The sequence below is a fragment of the Xenopus laevis genome, chromosome 4L, assembly GCF_017654675.1.
Source record: "Xenopus laevis strain J_2021 chromosome 4L, Xenopus_laevis_v10.1, whole genome shotgun sequence".
Taxonomy (NCBI): domain Eukaryota; kingdom Metazoa; phylum Chordata; class Amphibia; order Anura; family Pipidae; genus Xenopus; species Xenopus laevis.
This window is the reverse complement of record NC_054377.1, coordinates 19,621,908-19,636,409: the sequence shown is the minus strand read 5'-3', so window position 1 is coordinate 19,636,409 and position 14,502 is coordinate 19,621,908. Positions and strand designations below refer to the sequence as shown.

General features: G+C 39.0%; 1 protein-coding gene across 1 annotated transcript in view; it reads right to left on the bottom strand.

Annotated features, from left to right (window-relative positions):
* Positions 1–457: 457 nt before the first annotated feature.
* LOC108713464 (anoctamin-3) overlaps positions 458–14,502 on the bottom strand; it is a 187,259-nt gene continuing 173,214 nt past the window's right edge. The window contains exons 22-27 of the mRNA XM_041589950.1: positions 13,876–14,021; positions 12,341–12,493; positions 9,672–9,819; positions 7,426–7,506; positions 5,341–5,446; positions 458–2,127 (exon numbers count right to left, since the gene is read on the bottom strand). Coding sequence (XP_041445884.1) covers positions 1,945–2,127; positions 5,341–5,446; positions 7,426–7,506; positions 9,672–9,819; positions 12,341–12,493; positions 13,876–14,021 — 817 coding nt within the window. The 3' untranslated portion in view covers positions 458–1,944. The remainder of the gene's footprint in view (positions 2,128–5,340; positions 5,447–7,425; positions 7,507–9,671; positions 9,820–12,340; positions 12,494–13,875; positions 14,022–14,502) is intronic.

Sequence of the window (14,502 nt, the reverse complement as noted above, 5' to 3'; positions counted from 1 at the left end):
GCAATTCGGCAGGTTTTAGATGGTGAATGGTCGAAGTCGAATTTTTAAATACACAGTACATGATTAATTTAGATATTTGAATTTTCAAATTGTTTTCAAATTCGATTCTGGACTATTCCCTAGTCAAAGTACACAAAATATAGCTCGAAATTCAAATTTTTTTTAATTTGAATTTTCACTTCGAACTTGATAAATCTGCCCCTTAGTATGATGTAGAGAGTGATATTCTGAGACAATTTGCAATTGGTTTTCATTTTATATAATTTGTTGATCTTGACGTATTTAGCTTTTTATTCAGCGGCTCCCCAGTTTGCTATTTCAGCAATCTGGTTGCTAAGGTCCAAATTACCCTAGCAACCATGTGTTGCTTTGAATAAGAAACTGGAATGTGAATAGAAGAGGGTCTGAAAAGAAAGATAAGTAATACAAAGTAGTAATAACAATACAGAGCAGAGCATTTGTTTTTTTAGATGGGGTCAGTGACCCCCATTTGAAAGTTGGAAGGAGTCAGAAGAAGAAGGCAAATAATTAGGTGCCTCAGTCGATACCTGCCAAGTTCTGCCTCACAGTTTTTTATGTGATAGACAACAGACCATTCTTATAATGGCAGACAGATAGATACCATGAGATATTTGTGTATGTGGCATGTTACATGCTAAGCCATTTGTGGCATTTAAGAGAGTCCCTGCATCTGTCAGACCTCTTCTACTCTAATTCCAGAATCTGCTGCAATGGCAAGAACTTGTAAGGAATAAACAAAAACATCAACTTCATAGAACAGTGGATCCAAAACTGTGGGCCTGGTACTAAGGCCAAATGACTGATACAACATTGGTTTTTCCTATATCTGTAGCTTGGATATGAGCTGAGCACAACTTAGACCTTGGAAATGTCCAACAACCCTTGTTTTAGACAAATGCTTGTGGGCCTTTTTCAATTTAAACCCCAACTTGGAGGTCCATCCTTTGGTCAGTGCCCCTTACAGCTCATAAAATGGCAATAGATATAGAAAAAACACTAGTGAATCAGTCGTTCGGCCATAATTCAAAGAATTTCCTAGAGTATCTAGGAAATCAAATGTATTTTTAACCCCCATCACACCCAACTTGTCCTTCAAGGGCTGGGCATTCAAGGTATATCTAGAAGAGCAAGGAAGTATTCTCATCAAATCTGATCCTAACCTTCCTTCAGTCTGAGCCTTCCTCATCCCTGCTTCTTGCCCACCCAGTTCAAACCCCAACTTGGAGGTCCATCCTTTGGTCAGTGCCCCTTACAGCTCATGAAATGGTCTGAGCCCTCCTCACCACAGTTTGGGAACCACTGCCTTTAACTTATTGTTACTCATTAAGTTTAATGTAAGGTTATGTATGTTATGGTCTATACTAAATACAGTATGGGGGTAGTGGATTAAATATTTTACCAAGTCCCATCCTCTGAGTCTATCCCCACATTATGAAAACCTCAGGTCGTCGGTGAGCAGAATGGAGTCAAGTTGAAATGGTATCTCCATGCATTGCATGGTAACAAGGTATTTCAAAGCTGCTGATATCAGTGGCAGGAGCTGCGCTTGCTCCGGGCAGTACACAGCCTACAAGATGCAAAAATAACTCTTCTGTCTTATCCAGAAAGCACAAAGCAAATAGTATTTTCAAGTCAATGTGGTCTTTGGAAACATCCCAAATGAAAAAGAACTTCATGCATTGCCTTCAAACAAGGAAAAATATAAGAGGATACTTCTTCTATTATCCCGAGGTATCTGCTTTGAGGTTCTTCCTTAAGTTCACCAAATGGACCAGTCCATTCTGGCTTCTGTTCCAGTTTACAAAAAATACAATATACACATACATTATATATATATATATTACATATATATATACTGTATATGTTGTAAAATAAGATCTTGGTCCATTCGGTTTGTGCAGAGTCAAACTTTTGTGCTGTCAGCTAAGGCCATTCATGGTTATAGTGCTTCCCATTCTTTTTCCTCTCCCGCTGTAAATGTTCCAGCTCAGCCTCGTACATCATCTCCTGGACCAGGTACTTTTCTCTCCTCATTCGGTCACACAAGTCTTTCGGCATATCAGGGATCAGGTAGGCAATGAAAGATTTGATTCCAAATACAAGGTGCTAGGAGACCAAGAAGAACAATTTTTATTAATTGGTCCTTCTCTACTTCTAAAACTCAGTGAGCTTGATAAATAAAATAATACAAACGATATCTTGAAAACTGTAAACAATTCTAACATTATTACATAAAACCATGTTGTATTTTCCTTGCCATAAATTGCTAAGCATCACTTCATTGTGCAGTTTTAAGGGGCAGATTTATCAAAGGTCGAATTTTGATTTTCTGTGAATTTTTTTATAAATTCAAATGTACTCAAAACTTGAATGATATCTTATTTAAGAAGAAACTCAAAGTCTAAAATTCAAACGAATGTTACTCACCCAAAAACTCAAATCAAATTTGAATGAAATTCGAATGAAACTCGGTTCGAGTTTTTCTAAGGGTCACATTTACTAAGCTCAAGTGAAGGATTCGAATTTCTAAGTTTTTTTTGGGTACTTCGAGCATCGAATAGGCTACTTCGACCCTCGACTATGACTTCGACTTCGATTCGAACTAAAAATCATTCGACTATTCGACCATTCAATAGTTGAAGTACTGTCTCTTTAAAAAAAACTTTGACAACATACTTCGCCACTTTAAACCTACCGAGCTACAATGTTAGCCTATGGGGACCTTCCCCATAAGTTTTCTAAGATTTTTCTTATTGAAGTAAAATCCTGCGATCGATGGATTAAAATCCTTCAAATCGTTCGTATCAAAGTCTATCATTGTTCGATCGAAAAATTTTTGCTTCGATAGGATTTGCAGTAAATCCTTCGACTTCGATATTCGAAGTCGAAGGATTTTACCTCGAGGGTCGAATTTAAGGGTTACCGTAATTAACCCTTGATATTGGACCCTTAGTAAATGTGACCCTAAATGTCAGGAAGGCAATTAACATCTTCAAATGCGTCAACGGACCATTGAATCCAGTAGGTTTTAGGTGGCAAATATTCGAATTAGAATTGTTTCCATGTCCGGGGTGTGATAAAGCTCACATTCAAATTTATATTCAAGTTGGTGCTTTTAAATATGAATTTGTGAGTTTTGACACAAAAAATAAATTTTGAAAATTTGAATTTGAATTTACCATTGGAACTTTAATAAATCTGCCCCTTAGTCAAGTATTGCAGTGTTTGTGCAATACAAATGTATTCCTGGCAGTATAGTAACAGACCAGCAGAGGGCAGCTTTTTCATGTCACTTAAAATTAATATGAACACTAAAAAAACAAGTGCCGCATTCACACAGATACTAAGGAAATAACTCATCAGGAATTATCACTGTGTTTTAGAGGATACTATCCTGGCCTTGTCATTTTGAATGGTATTTCAACCTGTTGGGGATTCGCTGTACTTGAGTCTGTAAAAGTGATGAACATGGAAATTAGTCACTTTCATTCATGCGGGGTTCTTTTTTTTTTTGTTAATAGTTATATGTATTTTTACCTACTTTTATATTAAAAAAACACTATAAGGTTCTTTTTCTAAACTGTAAGTACAAGAGTACACCCCATAGTGCTCATCTAACAACCATTTTCACCTTGGAGAATGTTGTTCTCTGCACCAAACGTCGGATCAAAAATTTGCATAGAGCAGTTTCAAAAAGCCCAAAGGCAGGCGGGGAGGATAGGGCCCTGATACAGGCGCATACCTCCCAACTCTCCCATTTTTACACAGGACAGTCCCAATTTTGATAGCTCCTCCCGGGTTTTTATTAAAATGTCCAGTTTGATCTCCTGCACTTACGCCAGAAAAAGATATAACATTTCTAAAACTTAATTAAATAAGAGGCTTTTTGGCAGAGAGCCCAGAATACAGAGCCCTGCACTTTGATACATTTGTAACAATTTAAGATAAGCAAAGATACAATTGTAACTATTTAAGATAAGCAGATCTCTTGGGAGAACTGAGGCTTGCAGCTTAAAGGGCAATTCACCTTCATTAGCAAAATTTTAGACAAATGCTTATGGGCTTTTTTCAGTTCAAACCCCAACTTGAAGGTTTATCCTTTGGTCAGTGCCCCCTATAGCTCTTAAAATGGTTATAGATATAGAAAAACACTAGTGAATAATTCATTTAGCCATAATTTAAGAATTTCCTACAGTATCTAGGAAAGGAAATATATTTTCACCCCAAATCTTACCCTACTTGTCCTTCAAGCTGGGCTTTCAAGTTATATCTAGAAGGACAAGGAAGTATTCTCATCAAATCTTCCGACTGAGCCCCCCCCTCATCCGTGCTCATTGCCCACCCAGGGGGGAAGCCCCACAGTTTAGGAACCACTGCTTTAACTCATTGTTACTCATCAAGTTTAATGTGATGTTAATGTGATGGTCTTTTTGTCCCTCTTTCAGATTTTCAAATGTTGGGAGGTACGGGCTATAGGCCTCCTGATTCACAGGTGAGGGGGACACCTACATGTCTCTGCCAAAAGTCTTTGGATTTGGATTGAGTACTGTTTAACCAGGGCCAGATTTTGGGCCTCTAGGTCCCCCCCCCTTGCACACACACATCCAGCTGGTCATAGCTTTTTCACATGGCCCCTGCTTCCTCTGCTCCAGCACAATCATTTCTATGGAGGACAGGAAGGCTGGGAGACTCAAGCGGCTGTCAAAATCTCCTACCCAGTTCCCAATAGAGATGCTGCTTCGACAATTTTTGATGCTCAATGGGAAAGAGAGATAAAAGCGTAGGAAGGCTGATATGTTTTTCTAGAAAAGGTGGCAACCCTAGGCCTGAGCCCTTGGGGCATGCCACAGGTATCTGCTCAGAAATGGATGGCAGAAGTCTGCCAAGTTACATAATACAGGACAGAGTGTGCAAAGAGCATTCTCCTGATCATGTTTACATGCTACGGGCCTTTCATGGAACCCAGATCAGAAACTATGAACAAAAATGTTGAGGGACAGAGGGACAAAATCAAGAACTGCCCATGGAAATTAGGGCCAGTTGGCATCTTTAATATTGACCCGAGCTGGGCACCATACCAGCCTATGTTCATCATGTAAAATTAGAGGCCATAGTCACCATTTTGCAGTAAGAAGGTAAATCTGACTCAAAGCTTGTTCCCTGCCTTGGCTTACACCAGTGTTACATCCCACAATCAGGCTGTGTCAGTCCAAGGCCTTTTGGGTAAAATATTTAGGAGGAAATAGGTGATCTTTGAACCATTCACAGTTTCTCCAAAATGGCAAATAATGGAATATTTTACTTATAAAATAATCTTACCTCAAAAACTATAATGAAAGCCAACCGTGCAGCAAGAACATGCCAGAACTGTAAAGTGAATTCGTAGGGGTTGGAACTCCAAGGAGGCTCTCGGTAATCTCTGTATCTGTCAATACAATTGCACATGTCAGAAACCAGTAACTGTAGTACAGGTATGGGACCTGTTATCCAGAATGCTTGGGATCTTGGGTTTTCCGGATAAAGGATCTTTCATTAATTTGGATCTTCATACCTTAAGTCTACTAGAAAATCATGTAAACATTAAATGAACCCAGTAGGCTGGTTAAGCTTCCAATAATTATTAGTAATATCTTAGTTGGGATCAAGTACGAGCTACTGTTTTATTATTACACAGATAAAGGAAATCAATTTTAAAGATTTGGATAAAATGGAGTAGGGAGAGGGCCTTTCCATATTGTGAAGCTTTCTGGATAATGGATCCCATAGTTGAGTAGTAGTTTAAAAAAAAAATCACAAATTTTTAGGAATTTATTTGGAAAATCCGGCATCTCAGACCTGTCGAGGTTGCATATAAGTCAATGGGAGAAGTCCCAATGATTTTTGGATGTTCGTGGGTTTCGTGCAATACCCCAAAGTTTTCGTGTGAAAAATTGGAAATAAAAATCGTGAAAATTAGATGAAAAATCAAAATTTTCGGGAAAATGTAATAATAAATAAGCGTAAAAAAACCGAGCGGATTTGATTGGAGTTTGTAGCAGAAAATATTGAGATAAATTGTGACTTTGATAAATAACCCCCTTAAAGGTACAATTTTGCAATCCAGAGCTTTAATATATGAGTCTTCTAAGCATCATGCAGAGTGTGAGGAATAGAATTGATGGGATAAAACATTTCTAAGGATCAGGGGAGTGAGTAACTGGGGTGTAAATGGTGGGAGGAAGCAGTGTCGGCCTAAGATGCCAGGGGCCCACTATGAGTCCACTTTCCAAACTATTATTCCTCCTCTCCTCACTCTTCTTTATTCTCCCAGTCTTTTATATCTACTTACTATATTCTTCCATTACTAAGCCCAGCGGGAGTTTTCCTGGTATCCCGATGGACCAGTCCGACACTGGAAGGAAGGGATGATGGGGTGCTGAGAGTAAATAATCTTTGATGGGGTGCTGAGAGTAAATAATCTCCTAAATAAATTGCATTAATGCTTTAGAATGAAATGAGTGCCTTAAAGGGATATTAATGACTAGTGATGGCCAAATAAATTCACCAGGCTTGAATTTGCAGTGAATTTCCGTATTTTGGTGACGCAAATTAATTCACAAAAGTCCGGCGAAAATTTGATGGCAAAAATAAAAATTGGGCGCACAAGTCGCGCTTCAAAATTATTTGTATGCCCATTGGCTTTACTGCATTTGGACAAACTAGGCTCACGTATAAAAATTTCGCTGGTGTCGAAATTGACGCGCGTCAAAATAATAATTTTAATGCCCATTGACTTCAATGCGTTTACCGAATTTTCCTCCGTTTCACGAATTTTGCGGGATATTCGTAAATGTTTTGGCAAAGCGAAAAAGGGACAAATTCGCCCATCACTATTAATGACCTTTTCTTATAAGTAGAAATACACTAGAGAGTAAAACCAGGAGTGGTCACTTTTAACAACCAATTAGGTGTTTGCTTATATTTTCCAACCTCGTGAAACGGAGGAAAATTCCGTAAACGCATTGAAGTCAATGGGCATTAAAATTATAATAATAATCCAGGCACATTATAAAGTAGGAGGGAGGACTAAACCCTCTGATTGAAACCACTGCCCATGTCAGGAGATACTTATCCCAAGAAATGCTAGCTAGCATGGGGGAATTCATCCAGTTTCTCTTCCCCCGAAAAATCTGCGAATTTACTAAAAAATTAGAGAAACGGCGAAAAATTAGAGAAACGCATTGAAGTCAATGGGCTTAAAATTTATTCTGACGCACGTCAATTTTGACGCCCCCGACAATTTTTATACACACAGCTATTTTGTTACTTTAACTTAGCCTTGGATTGCTTCCACACCCCCCTTTTTTGCACTTTATAAAGTAGCAAATACTGTTCCTAAAAGTAGATTAATAAGCACTTCTGTACCTGCAATATCCGGAATATCCCTGGCCGAGCTCTTTCAGATCAAATACAGACAAACTGCTATTTACATAGCCTTGGAGGCATCTGGAAAACAGGAAGGAGAAAAGAAATTCTGATTAAATAAAGTCTACTTTTAAAAAAAAAAAAAAAAAAAAAAAGAATTGGAACAATTTACTCCAATGCGTTTGGCGCAAGAAAAAAAAAACCCATTGCGAAATGCATTGGAGTCAAGGGTTGTTTTATTTTCTTGCATATATTTCTGTAGTTACAATGTAGAAACAATGCAGTTTTATTCATCACCAGATATAGGATGTCTTATCCTTAGCATCTTTTTAACTGGTCGTCTGATCTTTTTTATATCTTGTAGTATTTGAATTATTTGCCTTCCTCATTGGTTGTTGGGAGTCTCTGACCCCGGCTGCCAAAAACTGTTGCTCTGTGAGTCTATGATTTTATTGTTCTTGTTTTGGTTACACTTGTGGGAAGGCTGAAAAGGCTTAAGGTATGGCAACTTTAGGGGCAACATGATGCCCACCCACATCTGCATTTGTTCTGGAGTCCTGACGACTGGTCACATGGGAGATTTGACATTGTTTAAATCCAAGTCCCCAGTGATAAATTTAGTGCAAGTCAGTTGCTTGAGTAGGTGCAACATCTAATGGGGTCTGTGGATGACACACTTCTTCAAAGGGGTTAATCATCTTTAAGTGAACTTTTAGTATGTTTTATATTTCTAACTTTTCAATGGGTTTTCCTTATTTCTTTTTTATAGTTTTTGAATTATTTGCCTTCTTCTTCTTCCTCGTTTCAGCTTTTGAATGGGGGGTAACTGACCCCATCTATCTAAAAAAAACAAGGCAACACACTTAGGGGTTGTGTTATTTACTAAACTCTGAATGCAAAAATCATTTTTTTTAATAAAATCGTACTTTTAGAAATGATCACAATTTTTTTTGGAATTTATTAAACCCCAAGGCTTGAAAATTCTGAATCAGAAAATCTGGCATCTCAGACCTGTCGAGGCTGCATATAAGTCAATGGCAGAAGTCCCAATGATTTTTTGATGTGTGCAGGGTTTCGTGCAATACCCTGAAATTTTCCCGGGAAAAAATAGATTTTGCGGGTGAAAAATCCGAAAAAAAATTGAAATTCGGGTGAAAAATCTGGAAAATCGTGAAAATTTGTTTTTTTTTCCAGCAAAGAAAATGTTTGGCAAAATGTAATAATAAATAAGGGTAAAAAACCCGAGCAGATTTGATCGGAGTTTGTAGCAGAAAATATTGAGATAAATTCGGACTTTGATAAATAACCCCCTTGTTTTTATTGATCAGCTTTCTATCAGGCCTCTCCTGTTCATATTCCAGTCTCTTATTCAAATAAATGCATGGTTGCTACGCTAATTTGAACACTAGCAACCAGATTGTTCTAACTGCAAACAGGAGAGCTGCTGAGTAAAAAGATAAATCACTCAAAAACCACAAATAATAAAATAAGGAAAACCAATTACAAATTGGCTCAGAATATCACTCTACACATCGGGGCCGATTCACTAACTTCGAGTGAAGGATTCGAAGTAAAAAAACTTCGAATTTCGAAGTGTTTTTTGGGCTACTTCGACAATCGAATGGGCTACTACGACCTTCGACTACGACTATGATTTTGAATCAAACTATTCGAACTAAAAATCGTTCGACCATTCGACCATTTGATAGTCGAAGTACTGTCTCTTTAAGAAAAAACTTTGACCCACTAGTTCGCCATCTAAAAGCTACCGAACTCAATGTTAGCCGATGGCGAAGGTCCCCATAGGCTTAGCTAACTTTTTTTGATCGAAGGATATTCCTTCGATCGTTGGATTAAAATCCTACGAATCATTAGATTCGAAGGATTTTATCGTTCGATCGAAGGAATAATCCTTTGATCGTTCGATCGCACTATTTGCGCTAAAATCCTTCGACTTCCATATCCGAAGTCGAAGGATTTTAATTCCCAGTCGAATATCGAGGGTTAATTAATATTCGACCCTTTGTGAATCAGCCCTATCATATTACAAGTTCATTTAAAGGTGAACAACCCCTGGTATTAATTCCAGGGTTCCTTTGTATCCATGTACCCTACACTTAGCACCTTATGCAGAAAAGTGGATACAATTATAAGTATTGAGGAGTCTTCAAGTACTGTGTCATCAAATATCAGAATGACTCTACATGCTGAAATGGAAAAGGTGGTGTAAAACAAGAGGAAGTTACTTTTCATGTCGGTAGCCTTCATCTAAACATGGTCCATACTTGAATGCATACACAAACCGGGGGATATAGTCAGAGGTGATAGCAATAACAAAGGCATTGGTGATAACAGCAAGGACGCCAATCCCTTCCAGAATTCCATACCAGATACCTGAATAAAAAAACAGATGCAAGGTTTAGGCAGGGAGCAACTGCATTAGAGGCGACAATAGCATGGAACACTCAATGTGACCTTGGGTAGATCTCCTGATAAACCCATACTAAACATAACAGTATAGTACTAAACATTACTATAGATCCTGAGTTAAGGGGGAGCAAACATGGTCTTATTACTCAGTCACATTGTCTACTGGGGGATTTAAATGCAGTACAAACTTACAATGCTAATACTTAGGGGCCGATTCACAAAGGGTCGAATATCGAGGGTTAATTAACCCTCGATATTCGACTGGGAATTAAAATCCTTCGACTTCGAATATCGAAGTCGAAGGATTTTAGCGCAAATAGTGCGATCGAACGATCGAAGGATTATTCCTTCGATGGAACGATAAAATCCTTCGAAACTAACGATTTTAATCCAACGATCGAAGCCTATGGGAACCTTCCCCATAGGCTAACATTGAGTTCGGTAGCTTTTAGATGGCGAACTAGGGGGTCAAAGCTTTTTCTTAAAGAGACAGTACTTCGACTATCGAATGGTCGAACGATTTTTAGTTCGAATCCTTCGATACGTAGTCGTAGTCGAAGGTCGTAGTAGCCCATTTGATGGTCGAAGTAGCCCAAAAAACACTTCGAAATTCAAAGTTTTTTTACTTCGAATCCTTCACTCGAAGTTAGTGAATCGGCCCCATAGTGTAGGCAGAGAATTATTCACAGGTGTGTGTTTGTTAAATGCACTTAAATGGAGAGCTCAGCCCAATCCCAAGTAAAGCACTTGTTGTAGGTGCAGGGTGCTTATCCGGAAGACCCTTCCCTTGCATAGGGGTCAGTGGGATAATAGCAAAAATTCAGACGCACACCTATCAGTTGCAATTGTGTCCAAAAGGTGATTTATTAAAGCCCATATATACATCACAAAAGGGCAACATTTCGGACCCCTCCGTTTGTTTGTTGGCTGGGGCTTAAAAGCTCTCAGCTTTCTCACTAGAGCTCTGAGTTAAGGGTAATGGTCTTACTACTCAGTCACACTGATTTTAAATGCAGTACAAACTTATAATGCTCACAAATAGTGTAGGACTCATGCACAATGAGGGGCCTTGACATGGCACATGAGCTTACATATTTTGACCAAAGTGTGGTACTAACACCTTATTTTTTGTAATAATTATTTTTCAAGGTAAAACTTTATCCTCTGGCAAATTTTCTCTTTCTCTTGGTAAACATAACAGAAGTTAGACATTTTAGTAATGTAATAAAAGGCACAAAGGCTGGCAACTGAAAAAATAATTTTGCCTAACCACTAATAAGACATGGGTTGGAAGTTCTAATCTATGGTGTACTAGGTCTCATACTAGAGGTCAATGGGGGTTTCTTACACAAAGACCCCCTTGTTAGGCTGGAGTTCCGGTGACTGGATGCAACCTTGTCATTTTTGTAAACCCAACCACTTAGGAACTTGTTGTGCTGTGACCAGTGGTGAGGAACATTTTGTCAACCAATATTTTCCACTGGATGGCATGGGTGGCACCTACCAGGTGATAACCCTAAGAAAATTCTCTGTGCTGGCCATATTGTTGAAGACAATTTTTTTCTTTCGCTCTTGTTCATGCCAAGATTTGTGGGCAGGCCGCAAAGACCCAGGCCTAGGGCAACAAATTGCTGGGGGCGGCACGGGGTGTGTGTCGAGCAGGTCGAGAACAGACAGGGACGAGCAGGTCGGGAACAGGCGAGTCAGGAGCAGGGAGGTGTGCAAATGGGTAGGTGACAGGGGGTGTGTGCAAGCAGGTTAAGAACAGGTGGGGGGAGAACAGTGCAGGGGGGGAAGCAGCCTAGGGGTGCACCATTTTTAAATCCGGCCTTGTTCTTGTTAATTAAAACAAAAGTATCCCTATGACTAGAAAGCCTTACATTCACTCAAAGGAGAAGGAAAGGTTAAAACTAAGTAAGCCTTATCAGAAAGGTCCACCTAAATACACCAGTAGTCTCAAAGTAATGCTGCTCTGAGTCCTTTGTCAAAAGAAACACTGCATTTCTTTCCTTCTATTGTGTACACATGGGCTTCTGTATCAGACTTCCTGCCTTCAGCTGAGACCTTCTTGCCCCAGGCGTGAGCATGCTCAGTTTGCTCCTCTTCTTCCCCCACTCCATTCTCTGCTGTAATCTGAGCCCAGAACTATAAGTGAGCAGGGAGAGACTCAGGCAGGAAGTGGTGTCACACCAAGCTTATATGGCAGCTGCTATCCTAAACAAACAGAGAGTTTCCAGAGCTTTTTACTCAGGTAGGGTTAAACATTCTACAGAATAAATATAGCATTCTAGCTTGCACTATTGTGGCTAATCTATTGGCAATAAAATGCCTCTGAAGCTTTCCTTCTCCTTTAAGGAAAGCAATGTATTTCCAAGTTGCACTGTTAGATGAAGTAGAGAAGTGTATACAGTTCATTTTCTTTGCCCTGATTCAGTAGGGCAGGTTTACTAAGGTTGTACTTGCTGCTGCAAATTCTCAAACGTACCGATATCAGTTGCGCGAGCCGGCATGGGTCTTCTCCACTGCGTGACAAACTTGTAGGCATCCAGTCTTATCTCAATGATGTTGTTGAGCAATGCCAGGAGTGGAGCCAAGGGAAACGCAGCAACGAATATGGTAGTGAAGCCGAACTGTACAACTGAAAAAGTTGGGTTTGGTTATTCTAATTACGAATTATTTGACTGATGGTTAAGGTAGGTTTTAAACATAGGTTATTCATGTCCATAGCCAGCAGCACTCTACTACAGAATAATGATAGTTTGTTCTCACATCAGAATTCGCTCTCTACCTCTGACCTAGTTTACCCAACCTGAGTTATGTATGAAATATGTGAATATTCTGGGGCAATTATGTAACATTGTGAAGTGAAGCAAGCTCCTTTTTAATATCACGCAAGTAAAACAAAACAAAATATAAAAGAGGAATTTGTGTTCTATGCTCTTTACTGCAGGGATATTTGGTTTATTTATGCCTTAAAGCCTTTCCCACGATGCACCTGTAGAGTTGAAGGAATTTTGGTGTCTTCTTGCATTTTACATTGGGGGTGCTAAAGGGGTGCAAGGTGCTCCATAGTCCTTTGCATAATACTTGTGTAACGTTTAAGTTAACTTCTGGTATGTTATAGAATGGTCAATAGTGATGGGTGAATTTATTTGCCAGGGGCGAATTTCCGCCTTTTGCGGCTGACGTATAAATTTGCGAAATTGGCCTGGGAATTCAGCGTTGGGATTTTTTTGACGCCGGCAACAATTCCTACGCCTGGAGACAATTTCGACGCGGGTGACAATTAAACGGATGCCCGTTGACTTTAATTTATGTCAAATGTCAAAATGATGCAAATTTTTGGCGAAGCTAAATGAGACTAATTCGCCCATCACTAACGGTCAATTCTAAGCAACTTTTCAGTTGGTCTTCATTATTCATTTTTTCTATTTTAATAATTTGCCTTCTGACTCTTTCCAGCTATCAAATGGGAGTCACTGACCCCATCGAAAAACAAATGCTCTATAAGGCTACAACTGTATTGTTATTGCTACTTTTTATTACTCCTCTTTCTATTCAGGCCTCTCCCATTCATATTCCAGTCTCTTATTCAAATCAGTACCTGGTTGCTAGGGGAATTTGGATCCTAGCAAACAGATTTCCAAACTGGAGAGCTGCTGAATAAAAAGCGAAATAACCCAAAAACCACAAATAATAAAAAAAAAAAAAAATCAATTGCAAAAAAATGTCTCAGAATATCAATCGACATCATACTCAAAGTTAACCTTACAAGTAAACAACCAGTTTAAAGGCACAGGTGGATAGGGACAGATCTGGGGCGTAGTTCGGCAGAATGGAAAAGGGAGCAGGGATTGTATTATATTTGAGCATAAGTGGGGTGACTAGAGGTGAAACAAGGAAGATCATAGACACGACTGGGCAGGGGGTAAGTAATGTGTATGCCTAAATGTACAAATACATTGTAGCCAGTGACAGATGACAATCTTAGTACAGTTTCCCCAAATATTCAATGCTTACCCATTTCTAAATATTCTTCCATAAGGCCATGTGCATTCATTGGCTGCAAGTTCCAGTCTTTTTCCCACTGGGGCAAAGTACATTTGTTTTCTACCATCTGGCCACCTTTCTTGATCTTCCTCCGAGACCACCAGTTCTGCAGCAGTCTAAATAAGGCACAGGACGATCAGGATTACACGACTATCTGCATATATAACATATATAATATATATAACATATATAATATATATTATAGCTTGTAACCGAAATGGATGAGTGTACCTCTGTTTGCAGGGCTACTGCTTAATCACTTTAAATATTCACTGTGTGTATGTGGAGTCACCAGATCATCACTTGAATACTTTTACAGGTATGGGATCCATTAACCGGAAACCCGTTATCCAGAATTATGGCAAGGCCATCTCCCATAGACTCCATTTTAATTAAATAATTCCCATTTTTAAAACGATTTCCTTTTTCTAAGTAATTATAGAACAGTAAATTCTACTGGATCCCAACTGGGATACAATTACAGGTATGAGATCCGTTATCTGGAAACCAGTTATCCAGAAAGATCCGACTTACAGAAAGGCCGTCTCCCATAGACTCCCTTTTATCCAAATAATCCAAATTTTGAAAAATGATTTC